General features: G+C 35.3%; 1 protein-coding gene across 3 annotated transcripts in view; it reads right to left on the reverse strand.

The window, feature by feature from the left end:
• The window catches only part of VPS8 (VPS8 subunit of CORVET complex), a 216,251-nt gene that overhangs the window by 43,431 nt on the left and 153,715 nt on the right, over window positions 1–19,105 (reverse strand). For 2 of the 3 annotated variants that reach the window (XM_076003373.1, XM_076003368.1), the window contains exons 39-42: window positions 14,988–15,091; window positions 7,065–7,146; window positions 6,561–6,643; window positions 387–467 (exon numbers count right to left, since the gene is read on the reverse strand). In XM_076003373.1, coding sequence (XP_075859488.1) covers window positions 387–467; window positions 6,561–6,643; window positions 7,065–7,146; window positions 14,988–15,091 — 350 coding nt within the window. The remainder of the gene's footprint in view (window positions 1–386; window positions 468–6,560; window positions 6,644–7,064; window positions 7,147–14,987; window positions 15,092–19,105) is intronic. The other variant, XM_076003376.1, reaches the window with a different exon arrangement.

Consider the following 19,105-nt stretch of genomic DNA (forward strand, 5'->3'; position numbering starts at 1 on the left):
TGTACATCCATGCCGACCCTTTCTTTTTATGGGTTACAGCTTTGTATTCAATTATTTTTACAGAAAATTTCTCATACTTTCATTTTGAAAAAAGATACGTGTCTCACTGACAATGAATCAAAAAAGAAAATAAATCTGAATTAGATGCATTTCCACACTGGAGTGTGTATGTCTATGTGTGTGTGTATTGTATACAAATTAAGGTCAAGAAAAATTTAAAAACAGAAAAAAAACCCCACACATATCTCACTCTATCTAACTTCCAATAAGTAGATAGTAATTTTTTAAAAAAGAGTATAGGTGTAAAATTTAAAAAATAAAAAAAAAGAAAAGCAATGGCTTTTCTGCCTTATGACAGTCTGAGATACAGCAAGCAGCTTACTTACTTGTTCATAGTTAAAGGTATCTAACATGCCCAGAATAAGTCCCTGGATTTCTCCAAGTTTTCCTTTTCCATAAACTGGATCCTAATTAAAAAAAAATTATAACAACTTATAATTCTTTTATGATGCTGGTATTTTAAAATTACTTTACAATATAAGTTATCTCAAAAAGCAAAATGCTCTTAAGTATTTTTCTACAGTCACAAAATATTTATTTTTCTATGAAACTTCCACTAGAAATGCACAATAGTCTCCCTTTGTCTCAAATATTTTGGGAAAATCAAATTTAAATAAACCAAGTTCCTTTCTTAATAATCTTCTTTGCAAACCTAATTAAACTTTACTTTGATTTTAATTCTGCAAAAAGCTTCCTTGTATTCATATTAAACATCAACTCTCCTTTGAGCTCTTATTTATCTGCTGCATTAAAACCAATATACTCAGGAACACCTAGAATGTGTCAACAACTTTTCTTGTGATCCAATTTAACCACCTCTTGGCCCAAACCAACTAAATTGATTTAGTTTTGGAGACAAGCAAGATCCGAGAAAACAGCTTTCAGTTTTTCAAAGCTTTTTTTCAATAAAGTCACTGCTGATAAACAACAGATACCTAGCACCCAATCTTTCCACCACTGTTTTTCATATAAGGTGTGCCAAGTAACTTGTTTATTATGCACAATTTGGAAAACACTGAAGTGTACCACAAAAAAACCCAAACAAACAAAAACTGAAATCCAACCACCCAGAGATAAACACTGTTGATACTTTGATGTATATTCCTTTACATTCTTGTTTCTAGGGGAGGAGAAAAAGGGAAAGAAGGAGGGATGCATTTCTTTGCATACAAAATTTGAGTATTTTATATAATGTTTTTATGTCCCTTTTTAAAATGTAATGGTATATTGTGAGCACTTTCCCATACCATCAAATATTTCTTAATAGCTGCAGAGTATAAATTATGTGAAAATACCATGTTTTATTCAGTCACTCCCTGCTATTGAACATTTAAGTTTTCCCCTTTCCCAAACCCCACACAACATTATCAAATGCAAGCAGCTGTAACTCTTGGTCTGAATCTCTGGTTCTTTCTTTAGAGATTTCTGGACAGGGAATTACAGACTCAAAGAGTATTTTTATGGCTATCAGTATATACTGCCAAATTGCTCTATCAAAAAGTTTATTATAAGATTTTTTATCTCCATGAGCATATTTGTGTGCTCATTTTACTGCACCTTTGGCTAGATTGATAGTTACAATTTTAAAAATTGCCAATAAATATGTCAAGTCTATTACTTTACTCTAATATCTGGTTATGTAGTAGGAGATAAATGACTGTTTTCCATGCCAAATAGAGGAATCCAACTATACAATTATGATAAAAGTAACTGCTATTTATTAAGTGGCCAACACGTGAAGTACAGTGCTAAGTACTTTTTGTTTACCATATCACTAATTTCCTTCAACAACTTTTATGAATAAAGAAATTGAGGCTTAGAGAGGTTACGTAAACTTCTCTAAGTCACAAACCTATTAAGCAGATAGGATGGGATTTGAATCTAGGTACTTTAGAAATCATGCTTTTAATGAGCACACTATACTGGTCTCCCAAGTATAGATGTATAAACTAATAAACCAAATAATAAAATAATTTTTGCTGGAAAATATAGGTATCTAATATGGATAAACTAAATGATAAACAAATCACTGCTAGAAAATATGAGTAACATTTCTGGCTATTTCTTAGGGAGTAAGGGTTATTGAAATCTTGTTGCTATAAGAGTAACTGTGAGGTCAGAAAGAAAAAAAGCTATGAAAGCAGGAAAAACTTATACAACATAGTCTCAGGATTTTCTTATTTTTCTCTTCTGGGCTCCAGTGATGGCTCTTGAAGACTAGGTTGTGCAGTTTCTAAAACTGGTTTTCAGTACTTTGAGTTTGTCTAGAACAGCATGATACTGTCTGCCAGGTACAAAATAACTATGTATTTGTGTACTAATTAACAAATTTACAAGTTTTGTCTTAAGCTTAATAGAAAAATTTTCTGTTTCACAGCTAGAGATATATTATTAAGCTAAAGATACCCTGACAGATATGTGGGGGCCATTTATAAAAGGCAAGACTACAGATATCTCAGACTAGTTCTTTACTAGACAAACAACTTAAGCCATATACTCACTGGACAATTTTTACTTTCTTTGTATAAGAATAGTCCCAAGTTAATGCTTCTCATCTTCACTTAATTATGCTTTTGGTCAAGCTCTTAATAAATGCACTTATTTCTCAAAGTATCAACATGCAATATCTTATTATAAAAACCTATTATGCTATCTATCTACCATAACGTGTGTATCCAATATGACAGTATAGCTCTGGCATGTGCTTATGACAAGTGTGTTTTATAAAATAAGGAGGTCTTAAAAGGTTAAATTTTGGGGAAAAAGAAGAAATCTTTATAGGTCATTTCTATATTTATATCAGTACATTTCACTGTAATATGCATAATTTAAAAGCAAAATCATGAAAACGACCTCATGCTGGGACAACATATAAATTATGAAATGCAAAAGGGAGCTCAAAGTTTCTAGCACAGCATGTGCCAACCCACTAGCTCTTCAAATTATTTTCCAAAGATGTCAGCCAGATTCTTCAAGCAATGAATAGCTGCTGAGGTTTCTCTTTAACTTGTTTGTAAACTATGAAAGAAAAGCACACTTGGGTACCCCACATAAAAGTGGTTTTCAAAACGCACACTAGAAAAAGATGTGATGATCACTTTTTTCTCTATTGCTTTCTGGCACTTATTGTATTATGTACATGGTTTGTTTTAAAATTAAAATCTTTACTAATTGAGCATTACTTTAAATATGAATGATGCCCTAAGCAGAAGAGTAGATAAATCATTTGTTTGCCTTAATTTTCTCAGTAAGAAAGTCATAAACAGCTTCTCAGTAGACAAGAATTACTTTTGCCTCAGAGTGAAGACAGAATGTATATTATCATTATTACTATTATTTCATATATTTTGTCTAGTTTGGTGTTGTTTTAAGGAGGGTAAATCTAGTGTCTGTTATTCCATCTTAGCTAGAAGTGGGATTCCTCCATTCTTGATTTTTATTCACTCTAGAAATATTTATTCAGTATGTATTCTATGTTAGGTGCCTCTGGGGTAGGTGATGGTGATAGAGCCGTAGGCAAAATGTAGTCTTATCTCTTAAGGTCCTTATTTTCTAATGACATATAAAAATAGGTAAATAGATCTGACTCTGAGACGTTTCCCAGAACTCAATCTTTGTCCCTCTGCTTTCCATGCTCATTCACAGCCTCCTAAGTTCATCCAGTTTTAAGAATTTAACTACCACTTCTACACTGAAGACTCCCAAGTCTATATTGCCATTTCTTACCTCTTCCTCTAAACTCTAGTATTGTTATTCTCTTACTGCTCACTTTAGCCACATGAACCTGAAATCAGGGGATTAACTGGGTTCTTTTTGTGTCTCTATATCTAAACAGTAATAGTCCAGTGGATTCTATCACCCAAATCCATTGTGTCCTCTCCATTCTATGCAACCCAATTAAGGAACTTTGAGTGCCTATTATTATATCTAGGTATCTCTCGGTAGTCTTCATTGCTTCCCATTTATCCTGTATAATGCAGGATGAGTGACCTTTCTAAAGAAAAACCTCATTTCATCATTCCTCTATTTAAAATCTTGATGACAATTTACTGATTTTAGAATAAAATCCAAAGTCCTCACCATAGATCACAAAGCAATTATAGACATGGTCCCAGCCTATCTCTCAAATTTCAGCTCTGTGATTCCTCATTTTTCTAGTCTGATGTTGGAAGCACTTAAAACACTTGCAACTCCCCAAATATATCATGTTTTCACCTCAAAGTCTTTGTATATATAGTTCTCTCTGCTTAGAATAATCCTATCTCCTTTCTTTCCCTGATTCCTTTGCTCTTTAAGATTCAGGTTAGACATTTCCTCCTCCAGGAAATCTTTCAAAATTCCCTTGTCTGCCTCAGATATATGCTTTTATTGGTATTTCTTTGGCTATATATATATTCAGAAATCCAACTCAATCTAACTTATTCAAAAAAGATAATAATTATAAAGGCACTGGGGTGTTTCAAGGATTCAAGCAAACGAATGCAGGTAAGCCTTAAGAACTACAATGAGGGACTCAAATGCCATTCACAGTTTTCTCTCCACATTGTCTTCTTTCGTGGTGTGTATGTCTTGAATCCTCTTTATGCATCTTGTCTGTTCTCCTCTTTGTGTGTCTGCTTCATTCCTCCCCATCTCTCTGTAGATTATTCTTTTTCACTATTCCAGTTCATATAATGGAAAAACAGTCACTGTCAGCTGAAATTTGAACCTGATATAATCCAGAGACCTGAAAAGAGACTTCTATGTCCTTCTCAAGTTCAGTGGTAAAATTCCTGGAAGGGACACTGATTGACCTAGGGTGGGCAACTGGCCTAAACAGGGCCAATCGGTTGGAGCGAGGAGGCAGGGGCATGCTTTCCCATGGCTGCTTCTGCTGTTATCACGTGTACAGAGTGCAGGGATGCAGACATGGCAATTGCCCTATATGGGTTCAGAGCAGATAATCCTAAAGGTGGCCACTATGACTTGCATAGAGCACTATGGATTGTATCAGAACATTTTTTGTCTCTCTTATAAGAGCTCTTGTGGGGAAAGAACTATGCCTTTTATCTATATAGGTAATGACCAAACAGGGTAACATATAATTAATAATTGTTAATTAACTCCCAAAAGAACAGGGACTGAAACAAATAACAAAAGCTTATATGATGTAACAGAAAAGAACATAAATTAAGAAATGGGAGACTTTGGCAGTAGTCCAGGTTCTGCCCCTAATGACAGAACAGGCACTTAACTTCTCTGTATTTCAGTTTCCTCCTTTGTCAGCAGAAATTTTTCTAGTAGCCCTACCTACCACAACAGATTATTGTGGGATTCGAATTAGATCATATCTACACTGTACAAATATAAGGTATAGTTATTGTAGTAATCACAAACATGGAAATAAGGAATTTAAGAAATAGCATACCCTCCTGAACAGTGGCAGTTAACCACTGAAAGTGGAACACGAGAAGAAAACAATTATAATGAATGCCAGTATAACTCAGAATAAAAAATTTTCAAATATCAAAAGATTTTTGGATTCTAAAGACTTGCAATACAAAAATTTTAATAAACATATGCTTTTGCCAAGGGAAAGATAGAGTTTTGTTATAGTTTACATATCATAATGTGTGGTTAAAGCTCAACAAAAAGCAAACATATGTACTGAGAAAGCCCACTTTTGGCTTTAGGATTTCATTTTTTCTAATTTATTTTCTGCCTTATGAAGATATTATTTTATATATGATTAAAAACCTTATGATTAATGTGTTTTAAGATGGGTATGAGAAGTAGTCAATAGCAAAGAATTATTCAACATGACAGTTTCTAAGATCAAATGAGAAAATATGTGTAAAAATATATTCTAAAGGATGGTGCACTACTGCGAGAAGACAGAGACTACTGGATGCATTAGTCTTTATCAGTAAAGGCCCAGGAGCTTAATACAAAATGGGAAGGAGAGCTTGGAGAGTCTCAAAAGAGATAGGGACATCCATGACTGAATAAAAATCATTTGAAAATTATAAAGACCAATGGCATCACATTGCTGGGGTTTTTTTTTGTTTGTTTGTCTGTGTTTTGATGTGCCTCTATACTGTATGAAATGAGGGAAGACAAAATGGATTCTAAATATACTTATGCTGTTTCCCCAAGAATGCTCACCGATTTTTCTAAAAATATCTCTTAGGTTATCTTTTTTTAAGAAACATAAACAGCTGGAAATAAATGACAATTCTCTCCCAGGTGGCATACCCATAGGAAACTTGTGTATCTGAATCCCAAGGTAACAGTGAACATCTGAAGGCTGTAAGCCCAACTGAAGGTCACAAGCTTATGTCAGGCAAACTCATACTAATGGGCTGACAGAAAAGATTCAAGGATGAGGGCCATAAGTTAAATATATATAGCTAATGCCAAAAATTAGCCGCATGCTTGAGATCCATTTAAACATCAGCCCAAATTGCTGTTATTTATACATAATCAATCAACATTTAATTTTTTTTCCCCTTTTAACTCACCTGTAAGATTCTTTGCAAGATTGATGGAAGGGCAATAAATGCTGCCATGCTGTTTAGAACTTGCATGGTCAAAGATTTCAGGGCTGTTATAACAAAATGTTAATATTAAGGTTAGTTTAAAATAAGAGTTCTCAGTTTTTCCTATAAGTCAAATAGAAAATTTGATTAAATTTTGATTAAATTAAGAAAATAGTGGACTTATGTAGCTTCTTAGAAACATAGCCAACCAAGAACAATTTGATATTTTAAAGTTAAGTTGCAGAGACTACTGCTATTCAAGATAAATTATAAGCTGCTAAGATTACTATTATTCACGATAAATTAAATAAATGGCATGACAGAGAATTAAACCCGAAAGATTGAGATCAACACTACAATATGGTTTCATTAAGGAAAATAATAAGAATATAATATTGGGAAACGATATCATAATTATAGTTCTTGCAGATGAAAATTAGACTGATGATACAGGTGACTCAGTTACTTCAGTTCCGATGAACTTACCTTCTGAGTGTAGATGAGGGACAGCAGAACTGGACAGCTTCTGAGGGGCCATCATTGCCTCCAATAATGGAAACCAGAGAGCCTACGATGTCAGAGGAAATCAAAGAAAAACAAAAGTGATCTGTTATTTTCAAGAATAATTAATATTGGCATAGTGTTTTAAAGGTTAAGATGTACTTCTCACATACATTTGTCAGTGGAAATTAGAAAAAGGAAAAAGGAAGCATTTGACAGGGAAGGGAAAAGACAATAAAAAAGAGAGACCATAGCTAGAACAGATATCTTTATCATGCAGCCTTGGGAAACATAAGAAAGCCCAAGTTAAATAAGTCTAAGCCTTGGAACTGCAATCTTATATGTCTCAGGAAAGGGTAGGTTTAAAGAAGCCAGAGATGAGCTTCCTGCTAGCTTCTTATCTACTCTGGTATAAATGTATCACTGACAAAGTCTAAAATAAGCCTATGAGCCACAGAAAGAAATAAACCCATAGTTACCGGTCCCACATCCAATTTTCTTCATCTATGTCAACCAAGATACATGAGTAAAGGTTATCCAAAGTTTTTTTCATATCAAGCACTACTTTATATTTCCTAAGTCATCACAGACCAGGAAATGGAAGTTAATGCTATCTCAATTAATATTATGAACCATGTCAAGAGATAAAGTGATCTAGCATTTATTTACTCCTATTATGTTAGTCATTATATTGAAGGCCTTACATATATTTTTTTTAAAAAATCAGTCTCATAATAACTTTACATTGTAGGTATTATCTTCACTTGAGATAAGAAATTGAGGTTAATCAAGCTAATGCATTTTACCATTTCAGACATGTTTTCTTGTTGGATAATGATTTAGAAATGCCCTAACCCCACACGTTGAGAAAAACCTATTGCTGCAAACATCCAAAAGAAAGGAAAAAAGTGAGTATTGACAGAGTAGGACAAGAGCAGCTATTCTCTGTACAGAGGAGGATATGTTCCATATCTCACCACCTGACACTGCAGAACTGGCCTGGCAATGAAGATACCAGATTAGATTGGCCCTACAAGAAATAACGAGGGAGTCCTATATCTAAAAGCAAAAGAATGGTATCTACCAACATGAAAGCATATGAAAGTATAAAACTCATTGTTTGGACAGATATACAAATGAGAAAGACAAAGGAGTCAGACATTACCACTATAGAAAACCATCAAACTGCAATGACAAACTATAAGAGAGAAAGAAAGGAATTAAAGATATACAAAACAATCAGAAACAATTAACAAAACGACAGGAATAAGTCCTCACCTATCAATAATAACTCTGAATGTAAACAGATTAAATAACTCATTTAAAAGATACATACTGGTTCAATGGACAAAAAAACATGACCCACTACAAGAAACTCACTTCACCTGTATAGACACACATAGACTGAAAGTGAACAGGTAGAGAAAGATATTCCATGCAAACAGAAACCAAAAGTGAGTATGAGTACCTATACTTATATCAGATAAAACAGATTTTAAGTCAAAAAATGTACAAAGAGACAAAGGTCATTATATAATGACAAAGGGATCAATTCAGCAAGAGGATATAACAATTCTAAATATATGTGGACTTCACACCAGAGTACCCAAATACATAAAGCAAATATTATTAGATCTAAAGGGAGAGATAGAGTCCAATATAGTAATAGTTGGGACTTCAACACTCCACTCTCAGCATCAGACAGATCATCTAGACACAAAATCAACAAAGAAACACTGGATTTAAATTGCACTTTAGACTAAGTGGGCCTAAAAGACATTTGCAGAATATCATCCAACAGCTGTAAAACAGACATTCTGCTCATCAGGGCATAGAACACTCTCCAGGATAAATCACATATTGGGCCAAAAAATAAGTTTCAACAAATTTATAAAAATTGAAATCATATGAAGTATCTTCTTAGATCACAATGGAATACAACTAGAAATCAATAACAAAGAGTAAGTTTGGAAACTGTGTAAATACATGGAAATTAAACAACATATTCCTGAATGACCATCGGGTCAATAAAGAAATTAAAAAGGAAATTTAAAAATGTCTTCAAACAAATGAAAAGGAAAACACAACATAGAACTATGGAACACAACAAGAGCAGTGCTAAGAAAGAATTTTTTTTTTTTTTTTTTTTTGAGACAGTCTCGCTTTGTTGCCCAGGCTAGAGTGAGTGCCGTGGCGTCAGCCTAGCTCACAGCAACCTCAAACTCCTGGGCTCAAGCGATCCTCCTGCCTCAGCCTCCCAAGTAGCTGGGACTACAGGCATGTGCCACCATGCCCGGCTAATTTTTTCTATATATATATATATATATATATATATATATATATTAGTTGGCCAATTAATTTCTTTCTATTTATAGTAGAGATGGGGTCTCGCTCTTGCTCAGGCTGGTTTCGAACTCCTGACCTCGAGCAATCCGCTCGCCTCGGCCTCCCAGAGTGCTAGGATTACAGGCGTGAGCCACCGCGCCTGGTCTAAGAAAGAATTTTATAGCAATCAACACCTTCATCAAAAAAGCAGAAACATTTCAAATAAACAACCTAAAGATATACCCGAAGGAACTAACAAAGCAAGAACAAACCAAGCCCAAAATTAGTAAAAGGAAAGAAATAATAAAAATTAGAGCAGAACAAAACAAAATAGAGACTAAAAAAAACAAAAACAAACAAACAAAAAACAATAAAAAAATCAAAGAAACTAAAAGTTGGTTTGTTGAAAGATAAACAAAATTGAGGACAGGCATGGTGGCTCACACCTGTAATTCCAAGCACTATGCGGGGCTAGGGTGGGAGGATTGCTTCAGGCCAGGACTTTACCAGCCTGGGAAACATAGTGAGGCCCCATCTCTATAAAAAAATTAGCGAGGCGTGGTGCTGTGTGCTTGTAGTGCTAGCTACTAGGGAGGTTGAGGCGGGAGAATTGCTTGAGCCCAGGAGTTACAGTAAGCTATGATCCAGCTACTACACTCTAGCCTGGGCAACACAGTGAGACCCTGTTTCTATATTTAAAAAACCACAAAAAACAACAAAATGGACAAACTAATGATTACACTAACCAAGAAAAAAAAGGGAGAAGATGTAAATAAATAAAATCAGAAATGAAAATGGAGACAGCCGATACAACAGAAATGTGAAGGAACATTAGAGACTATCATGAACAACTAAACACTAAAAAATTGGAATACCTACAGGAAATGAAAAATTCCTGGACACAGACAACCTACCAAATGAAGTAGGAAAAAACAGAAAACCTGAATAGACAAAGAAAAAGAGCAACGAGATTGAATTGAAAAAGTGTCCTGAAAAAGAAAAGCCCAGGACCAGATAACTTTACTGCTGAATTTTACTAAACTTTTAAGGAAGAGCTAAAATAAATTCTTTTCAAACTATTCCAAAGAATTGAAGAGAACAGAATTCCTCCTAACTTATTTTACAAAGCCAGCATTACTGCCAAACCAAAACCAGATAAGGATAAAACTAAAAAGAGAAAACTACAGGTCAATATCCCTGATGAACATACATGCAAAAATCCTCAACAATATATTAGCAGACCAAATCCAAAAACACATCAAAAAGATATAATTGGCCCTTAAACAATGTGGATTTGAACTGCATGAGTCCACTTTTACATGAACTTTCTTCTGCTTCTGCTGTCCTTGAGACAGCAAGACCAACCCCTCCTTCTTTCTCCTCCTCTTTGGCCTACTCAATGTGATGACGATGAGGATGAATATTTTTATGATGATCCACTTCTACTTAATAAATAGTTAATATGCTTTCTCTTCATTATGGTTTGTTTTCTTAATAACATTTTCTCTAGCTTACTTTAATATAAGAATACAGTATATATATATAATACATATAACATATAAAATATGTGTTAATGGACTGTTTCTGTTCTCAATAAGGCTTCTGGGCAACAATAAGATATTACTGAAGTTTTTGGGAAGTCAAGAGTTACATGCAAATTTTTGACTGCATGGAGGGTTAGTATCCCTAACTCTCACATTGTTCAAGGGTCAATTGTAATACACCATGATAATGTGGGATTTATCCTAGGGATGCAAGGATGATTCAACATATGCAAATCAATAAAGGCAGTACACCAAATCAAGAGAATGAAGAACATATGCCATATGAACACTTCAACAGACACAGAAAAGGCATTTGATAAAATTCAAAATCCCTTAATGATAAAAACTCTCAACAAACTAGGCATAGAAGGAATATACCATAACATAATAAAGGCCAAATATGACAAATCCACAGCCAACATCAGACTGAATGGGAAAATCTTTTCCTCTAAAAACTGAAATAGAGCAAGGATGTCCACTTTACCACTCTTATTAAATTGAAAGGCCTAGTCAGAGCAATCAGGCAAGAGAAAGAAATAAAAGTCATTAAGATTGAAAAGAGGAGGTGAAACTGTCCTTCTTTGCAAATTACATGATTTTATACACAGAAAGTCCTAAAGACTCCACTAAAAAACTCTTAGAACTGATGAACGAATTCAGTAAAATTGCAGGATACAAAAGCAACATAAAAAAATCACTAGCCTTTCTCAGGACTAGCTGAGAAAGAAATCAAGAAAGCAATCCCAATAATAATAGCTACAAAAAAATTAAAATACCTAGGAATAAATTTAACCAAGGAGGTAAAAGACCTCTAAAATGAAAACCACACAACACTAAGGAAAAAAATTAAAGAGGACACAAACAAATGGAAAGACATCTCACCCTCATAGATTGGAAGAATTAATATTGTCAAAATAACCATACTACCTAAAGCAATCTACAGATTCAAAGCAATACCTGTCAAAATACCAATAACATTTTTCATAAAAATAGAAAAAACAGTCCTAAAACCCACATGGAACCACAAATGATCCCAAGTAGCCAAAGTGAAGCTAAGCAAAAAGAACAAAGCTGGAGGCACCACACTACTGATCTTCGAAATACACTATAAGGACACAGTAACCAAAACAGCATGTTATTGTTAGGAAAACAGGCACACAGACCAATGAAACAGAAAAGAGAAACCAGAAATAAATCCACATACTTAGAGCCAACTGATTTTTGACAAAGACACCAAGAACTTATGGAAAAGACAGCCTCTTCAACAAATACTGCTGGGAAAACTGGATACCCATATGTAAAAGAATGAAACTAGACCCCTATCTTTCATAATATACAAAACTCAACTTAAAATGGATTAAAGACTTAAAAACATAAATCCCAAAGCTATAAAACTACTGGAACAAAACACAGGGGAAATGCTTCAGGACATTGGTGTAGGCAAAGATCTATGGCTAATATTTTAAAAACACAGACAACAAAAATAGACAAATGGGATTATATTAAGCTAAAAACAATCAAAAGAGTAAAGAGACAATGTGTAGAATGGAAGAAAATATTTACAAATGATTCATCCAACAAGGACTAATATCCTGAATATACAAGGAACACAAACAACAACAAACAAATAAACAAACAAATAAATAATCCCATTAAAAAGTGGGCAAAAGATATAAATATGCATTTCTCAAATGAATACATACAAATGGACAACAGGTATATGAAAAAATGCTCAACATCACTAACCATCAGGGAAATGCAAATCAAAACCTCAATAAGATATGATTTCACACCTGTTAGAATGGCTATTATCTAAAAGATGGCATAAGTGTTGGTGAGTATGTGGAGAAAAGGGAATCCTTGTGCTTTCTATTCCTTGTTGACAGGAATGTTAATTAGTACAGCCATTATGGAAAACATTAGTTTTCTCAAGAAACTAAAAAAAAAACAACTACCAAATGATCCAGCAATCCTGCTACTGGATGTTTATCCACAGGAAAGAAAATCAGTATAAATGGGCATCCCCATGTTTATTGTAGCACTAGTCACAATACCCAACATATGGAATCAATCTAAGTGTTCAACAACAGGTGACTGGATAAAGAAAATGTGATATATATATACAACTGAATACTATGCAGTCATAGAAAAGGATGAAATCCTGTCATTTGCAGCAACATGGATAAAACTGAAGGTCACTATGTTAAGTGAAATAAGCAAGGCATAGAAAGACAAATATTGCATCTTTGTATTTTATAACATGTGATAGACAATTATCCCATGTTCTCACTCATATGTGGAAGCTAAAAACAGTTGATGTTATGGAGGTAGGGAGTAGAATGATGACTAACAGAGAGGCTAGAAAGGGTTAGGGTGGAGTGATGAAGAAAGGTTGGGTACAAACATACAATTAGACAGAAGTAATAACTTGTAATGTTTCATAGCACAGTAGGGCAACTACAGTTGACAATAATTTATTGTATATTTCAAAATAGCTAAGAAGAGTTGAAATGTTCCCAACAGAAAGAAATGATAAATGTTTGAGGTGATAGGTATCCTAAAATACTCTGACTTCATCATTGCCCATTGTATGCATGTATAGAAATATCACATGTACCCACCCCATAAGTATGTACATATTTATTATCAATTCTAAAAACCCAACAACACAACAAAAGAAATTCCTCAGTTTTACATAAGCTTCCTACAGGAGACTGAGTACTATATTTTTAAAAACAAGCATTATTTGATCCAATTTTTCTAAAACCTAGGCAGACAAAAAATACCTAGAATAATGTTCACCAAATGATAATGATAGTTATTTTTGGGTGATGGAATGAACATACTGTAATTTTTTGAAGAGATTCTTCTGTGTAACTTTCTGTATTACATGATTTTTAAAAATGAGTATGTATAATTTCATAAAATTTTTTAATAAAGAAAAAGTCACATCCATATGTAAATGAGTTTATTTTACAAAATTTATATTCTAAAGAGTTTTCATAATTTATGACCTTGAAAATTCCTTGATAAAAACTTAAAGGAAAAATTTACCCATCTCATAAGAACAGCAAATATACCAAGATTTATTATTTTCATTGTAACATGTATAACTAAATATATATGTATATGTATGTGTTTGTGTGTGTGTGTATATATATATAATTAATTAACCCTGTTCCCCTTTCAAACACTCAGACAGTGAAAAGTGGCCAGGCAATGTCAAGCCAATGGCCCAAGCCCAGGAGGCACAGGCATAGAGGCGTTAAACCACATCATGATATACCTTAACTTTCTGAAACAACTACAGAATTTAACTGTCAAATCACATCTCAACCCCTTAGTTTCTGCTTCACTTCTGTAACTCCCACCTGTACCGGGTGCCCAACTATACCTCCCTCAGTTTTGTTTTCTTCCTTTGTGCAGTCTGGGATCTGTTCTAGCAGTAATTCAACCTTTGCTGCATATTAGAATTATGTATAGAGTTTTAAAACATACTCATGACCAGGTCCCAGCCCCAGACCAGAGTCTTTAATTGATCTTGGGTGAAGCCTGAGCAATGTGATTTTTCAAAGCTCCACACATGACTCTGATCTTCAACCAAGGCTGACGACTACTATATCATAGCCTTCTTTGACCTTTTTCCAGCTTTCTCTGTATCCCTTGAGAGCTTTCCTCCCGTTCTTCATGCTCACTTTCACCCATAGGGAATAGGAGAGATGATAAATGATGACATATCCATGGTACTACTACATAGAATACACAAAATCTCAGTCCAAAGAGAACAGAGAAACCTAGTATTCAAGCGCCCTCAGTTTTGTAGCATAGCCAAATCTAAGATACAAAGCCTTCGGTGAGAACAAAGAGGCCACACACTCCTCATAATAACTTCAGCAGTCTTATACTCCTGGGAACACTAAAAAGTGATTAAAATCCAGTTGAATTAAACTCAGGTGGCTGAGAGGGCAGTGGAAATGGAATTAATTCCTACTTGCAGACAAGAACAGGCATTTAAATGCCTAAATAGTCATTCTCCTACCTCTCGTTGCTGCTGGTTCAGATTATGTGAATTTCTCTGGCAAAGAGCAATTGTCTCTACCATAGTATCTTCAACATCCTTCAGTGAGGGATCCTCTTTGGTATCTAGATTCAGAAAAAGTATAAACATCACTTAAGGATATATTAATGATAATCTCAGAGTTTCTGTGAAAAATTAAACTCCTTTTTACATTTGCATCACCTTAGTTTTCTATTATATGACCATCCATAAAACCTGATACCAAGGTTGAGTAGATTAAAAAACAAATCATTCGGCCGGGCGCTGTGGCTCACGCCTGTAATCCTAGCTCTTGGGAGGCCGAGGCGGGCGGATTGCTCAAGGTCAGGAGTTCAAAACCAGCCTGAGCAAGAGCGAGACCCCGTCTCTACTATAAATAGAAAGAAATCAATTGGCCAACTGATATATATATATAAAAAATTAGCCGGGCATGGTGGCGCATGCCTGTAGTCCCAGCTACTTGGGAGGCTGAGGCAGAAGGATCACTCGAGCCCAGGAGTTTGAGGTTGCTGTGAGCTAGGCTGACGCCACGGCACTCACTCTAGCCTGGACAACAAAGCGAGACTCTGTCTCAAAAAAAAAAACACAAAAAAACAAAAAACAAATCATTCTATGCAATAGGAGTTTCCCATATAAATGTTTGACATTCATAGTACATATAAAGCACGCCATACTTAGCATTTTAATACTTTAGCTATGAAAAAATCCCAAATCATCTGTCTGTGGATTAGTTGTTAGTAGAGATTATCCTTCACCTTTCTTGCTCTCTTCCTCTGCCTTTCTTTTTTTCTTTTTCTTTTTTTTTTTTTTTTTTTGAGACAGAGTCTCGCTTTGTTGTCCAGGCTAGAGTGAGTGCCGTGGCGTCAGCCTACCTCACAGCAACCTCAAACTCCTGGGCTCAAGCGATCCTTCTGCCTCAGCCTCCCAAATAGCTGGGACTACAGGCATGCGCCACCATGCCCGGCTATTTTTTTTATATATATCTCAGTTGGCCAATTAATTTCTTTCTATTTATAGTAGAGACGGGGTCTCGCTCTTGCTCAGGCTGGTTTTGAACTTCTGACCTTGAGCAATCCGCCCGCCTCGGCCTCCCAGAGAGCTACGATTACAGGCGTGAGCCACTGTGCCCGGCCTCCTATTTCTTAAATGTAGGTATTCCCTCAAGATACTACCTGAGGCCCTTTTCTCTTTTCATTTTTTTAAAAGATTCTAGACATTTCTGTGGTTTCAACTCTTATGTCTTTGTTAATAACCACAAACATACACCATCAGCCTTTATTCTGTTCAAAACCTGCAGGTTGAATTTTCTAATGACCCTAGGACATTTATCTCCAAGTGGATGGAAGTCTTGCAAAAATCTTGGACTTTATACGTGGAAAATCCAACTTATTTTTCTAATTTCAAATTTGCTTTTCCCCCACATTTCCAAACTAAGTTAACGGAGCCTTCATCTTTAAGTCAACCAGTTTATACATCATCTTTGATATGAGGACTCTTTCACCCCACACATTCAAATAAACTGCACATTTTAGTTGATTCTACCTCTGTACTCACATATATCCACAACCCTATCCTGGTGGAGCTCTTAATCATCTCATCTGTGCTACTGCAACAGACTCTTAATTGAACTTTTGACCTCTAGATCATTCCCTACTACAAAAACTATTAAAAATTCCTAATTCTTAAAAATAGAATGTAAGTAAGTCTCTGACACTAAAAAAACAGTAAAGATTAAGGCTCTTCTCACTCTCTGTGCTCTGGTATCGCCAGATTATTTCTTACTCCCTGAGGTTACTAGCCAGGCACTCACAAGCTCTCCTCAGCCTAGAAGGTCCTTTGCCTGCTTTTGTCTATCAAACTCTTTTCATCCTTCCAGTCTTTCTTCATAGGTCAAGTCTCTCACAACACTCTCTTTGATTCACGGGTTACAAATAGTTCCCTAAGGTTCCACACCTCCTTTTCATAACATTTCATTCCACTTGTATTAGAAATTTTTATTTACATATCTGTCTCCTTCCTGAGACTGTGGCTTTTTTTTTTTTTTTTTTTTGGCAGGGGTAGGGGATCTATTTTAGTAGTCTGTGTATATAGCCCATAGGAACTAAGCACAATATCTTACTTTTAGCAAATCCTTCAAAAATTCTTTTGTTTTGTTTGTTTGAGACAGAGTCTCACTCTCTTGCCTGGGCTACAGTGCTGTGGCCTCAGCCTGGCTCACAGCAACCTCAAACTCCTGGGCTCAAGCAATTCTCCTGCTTCAGCCTCCTGGGTAGCTGGGACTAAAGGCATAAGCCATTGTGCCTAGTTAATTTTTTCTATTTTTAGTTGTTTGGCTAATTTCTTTCTATTTATCATAGAGACAGGGTCTCACTCTTGCTCAGGCTGGTCTTGAACTCCTGAGCTCAAGCAATCCTCCTGCCTCGGCCTCCCAGAGTGCTAGGATTACAGGCGTGAGCCACTGCACCCAGCCCCTTCAAAAATTCTTAAGCACACTGTCAAAACTGAATCTGAGGCCGGGCGCTGTGGCTCACGCCTGTAATCCTAGCTCTTGGGAGGCCGAGGCGGGCGGATTGCTCAAGGTCAGGAGTTCAAAACCAGCCTGAGCAAGAGCGAGACCCCGTCTCTACTATAAAATAGAAAGAAATTAATTGGCCAACTGATATATATATAAAAAAATTAGCCGGGCATGGTGGCGCATGCCTGTAGTCCCAGCTACTCGGGAGGCTGAGGCAGGAGGATTGCTTGAGCCCAGGAGTTTGAGGTTGCTGTGAGGTAGGCTGACGCCACGGCACTCACTCTAGCCTGGACAACAAAGTGAGACTCTGTCTCAAAAAAAAAAAAAAAAAAAAACTGAATCTGAAAGTAGATGGCAGACATGACACTATTACTGCAAAATTTATCTTTGTTGGAGTTCAAAACAGTGGCATCTTTTGACGTACCACCTATGAACCACCTAAAAATACTCTTCTTAATTTTCCATCAGTCTTTCATATATTTATTGTCTGCAAAAGTTGTTCTCATAACACTAAATTTAAAAAGAAAAATGACATAAAACACAACAAACCTAACATAATCAAACTGATTGAACACATGCTGATAGTATAAAAATAGTAATTATCTATCTGGACTATTAATATAGAAAAATCAATCAAGTGTTTACTGAGGTTCTAAGAAGATTTAGTATAATACCAGATGATCAAGATACAACACAGACTCTATCATCTAGGACATAACCATCAAAAAATATAGATAATTAATCTACAGAGAATTAGGGTAAATGTATATTTGGAAAAAGTATGGATGGAGATGTCCAAGAAATGTGTTGTGTGTTAAAGAGGTAGGATAATCTAAAAATAAAAATCACCTGTCAAGTAATTCCCTGATCTTTTGGGGAGGGCTATTTTGAAAATGTCAAGGAATATGAAAATAAACCACGTGATTAAAAATGAGTGAAGGACTTGACATTTCTCCAAAGAAGATAAACAAATGGCCAAAAAACAAATGAAAAGATGCTCAACATCACTCATCATTAGAGAAATGCGAATCAAATCCACAATTATAATAGATACCATCTCACACTTATTAGGATTGCTACTATCAAAAAAAAAAACCAGAATAGAAGTGTTGGCAAGGATGTGGAGAAACTGGAACCCTTGTGCACTACTGGTGGAAATGTAAAATGATGCAAGGACTACAGAAAACAGTATGGCAGTTCCTTAAAAAATTAAAAATAGAATTATGACTTGATCCAGCAATCCGACTTCTGGCTATATATCCAAAAGAATTGAAAGCTGCGTCTGGAAGAGAGGTTGTACACCCATATTCATAGCAGCATTATTCATAATAACCAAATGGTAGAAGCAACCCAAGCAATCATCAAAAGATGAATGGACAAAATGTGGTATATACATATGATGGAGTATTATTCAGCCTTAAAAAGGGAGGAAATTCTGACACACGCCAGAACATTTATGAACCTTACACTAAGTGAAATAGGCCAGTCACAAAAGCACAAATGCTGTATGACTGCACTCATATGAGATACTTAGAGTAATCAAATTTGGGAAAAGAATGGTAAAAAGTAGAATGGTAGTAGCCAG

Source organism: Microcebus murinus, chromosome 1, assembly GCF_040939455.1.
Source record: "Microcebus murinus isolate Inina chromosome 1, M.murinus_Inina_mat1.0, whole genome shotgun sequence".
Taxonomy (NCBI): Eukaryota; Metazoa; Chordata; class Mammalia; order Primates; family Cheirogaleidae; genus Microcebus; species Microcebus murinus.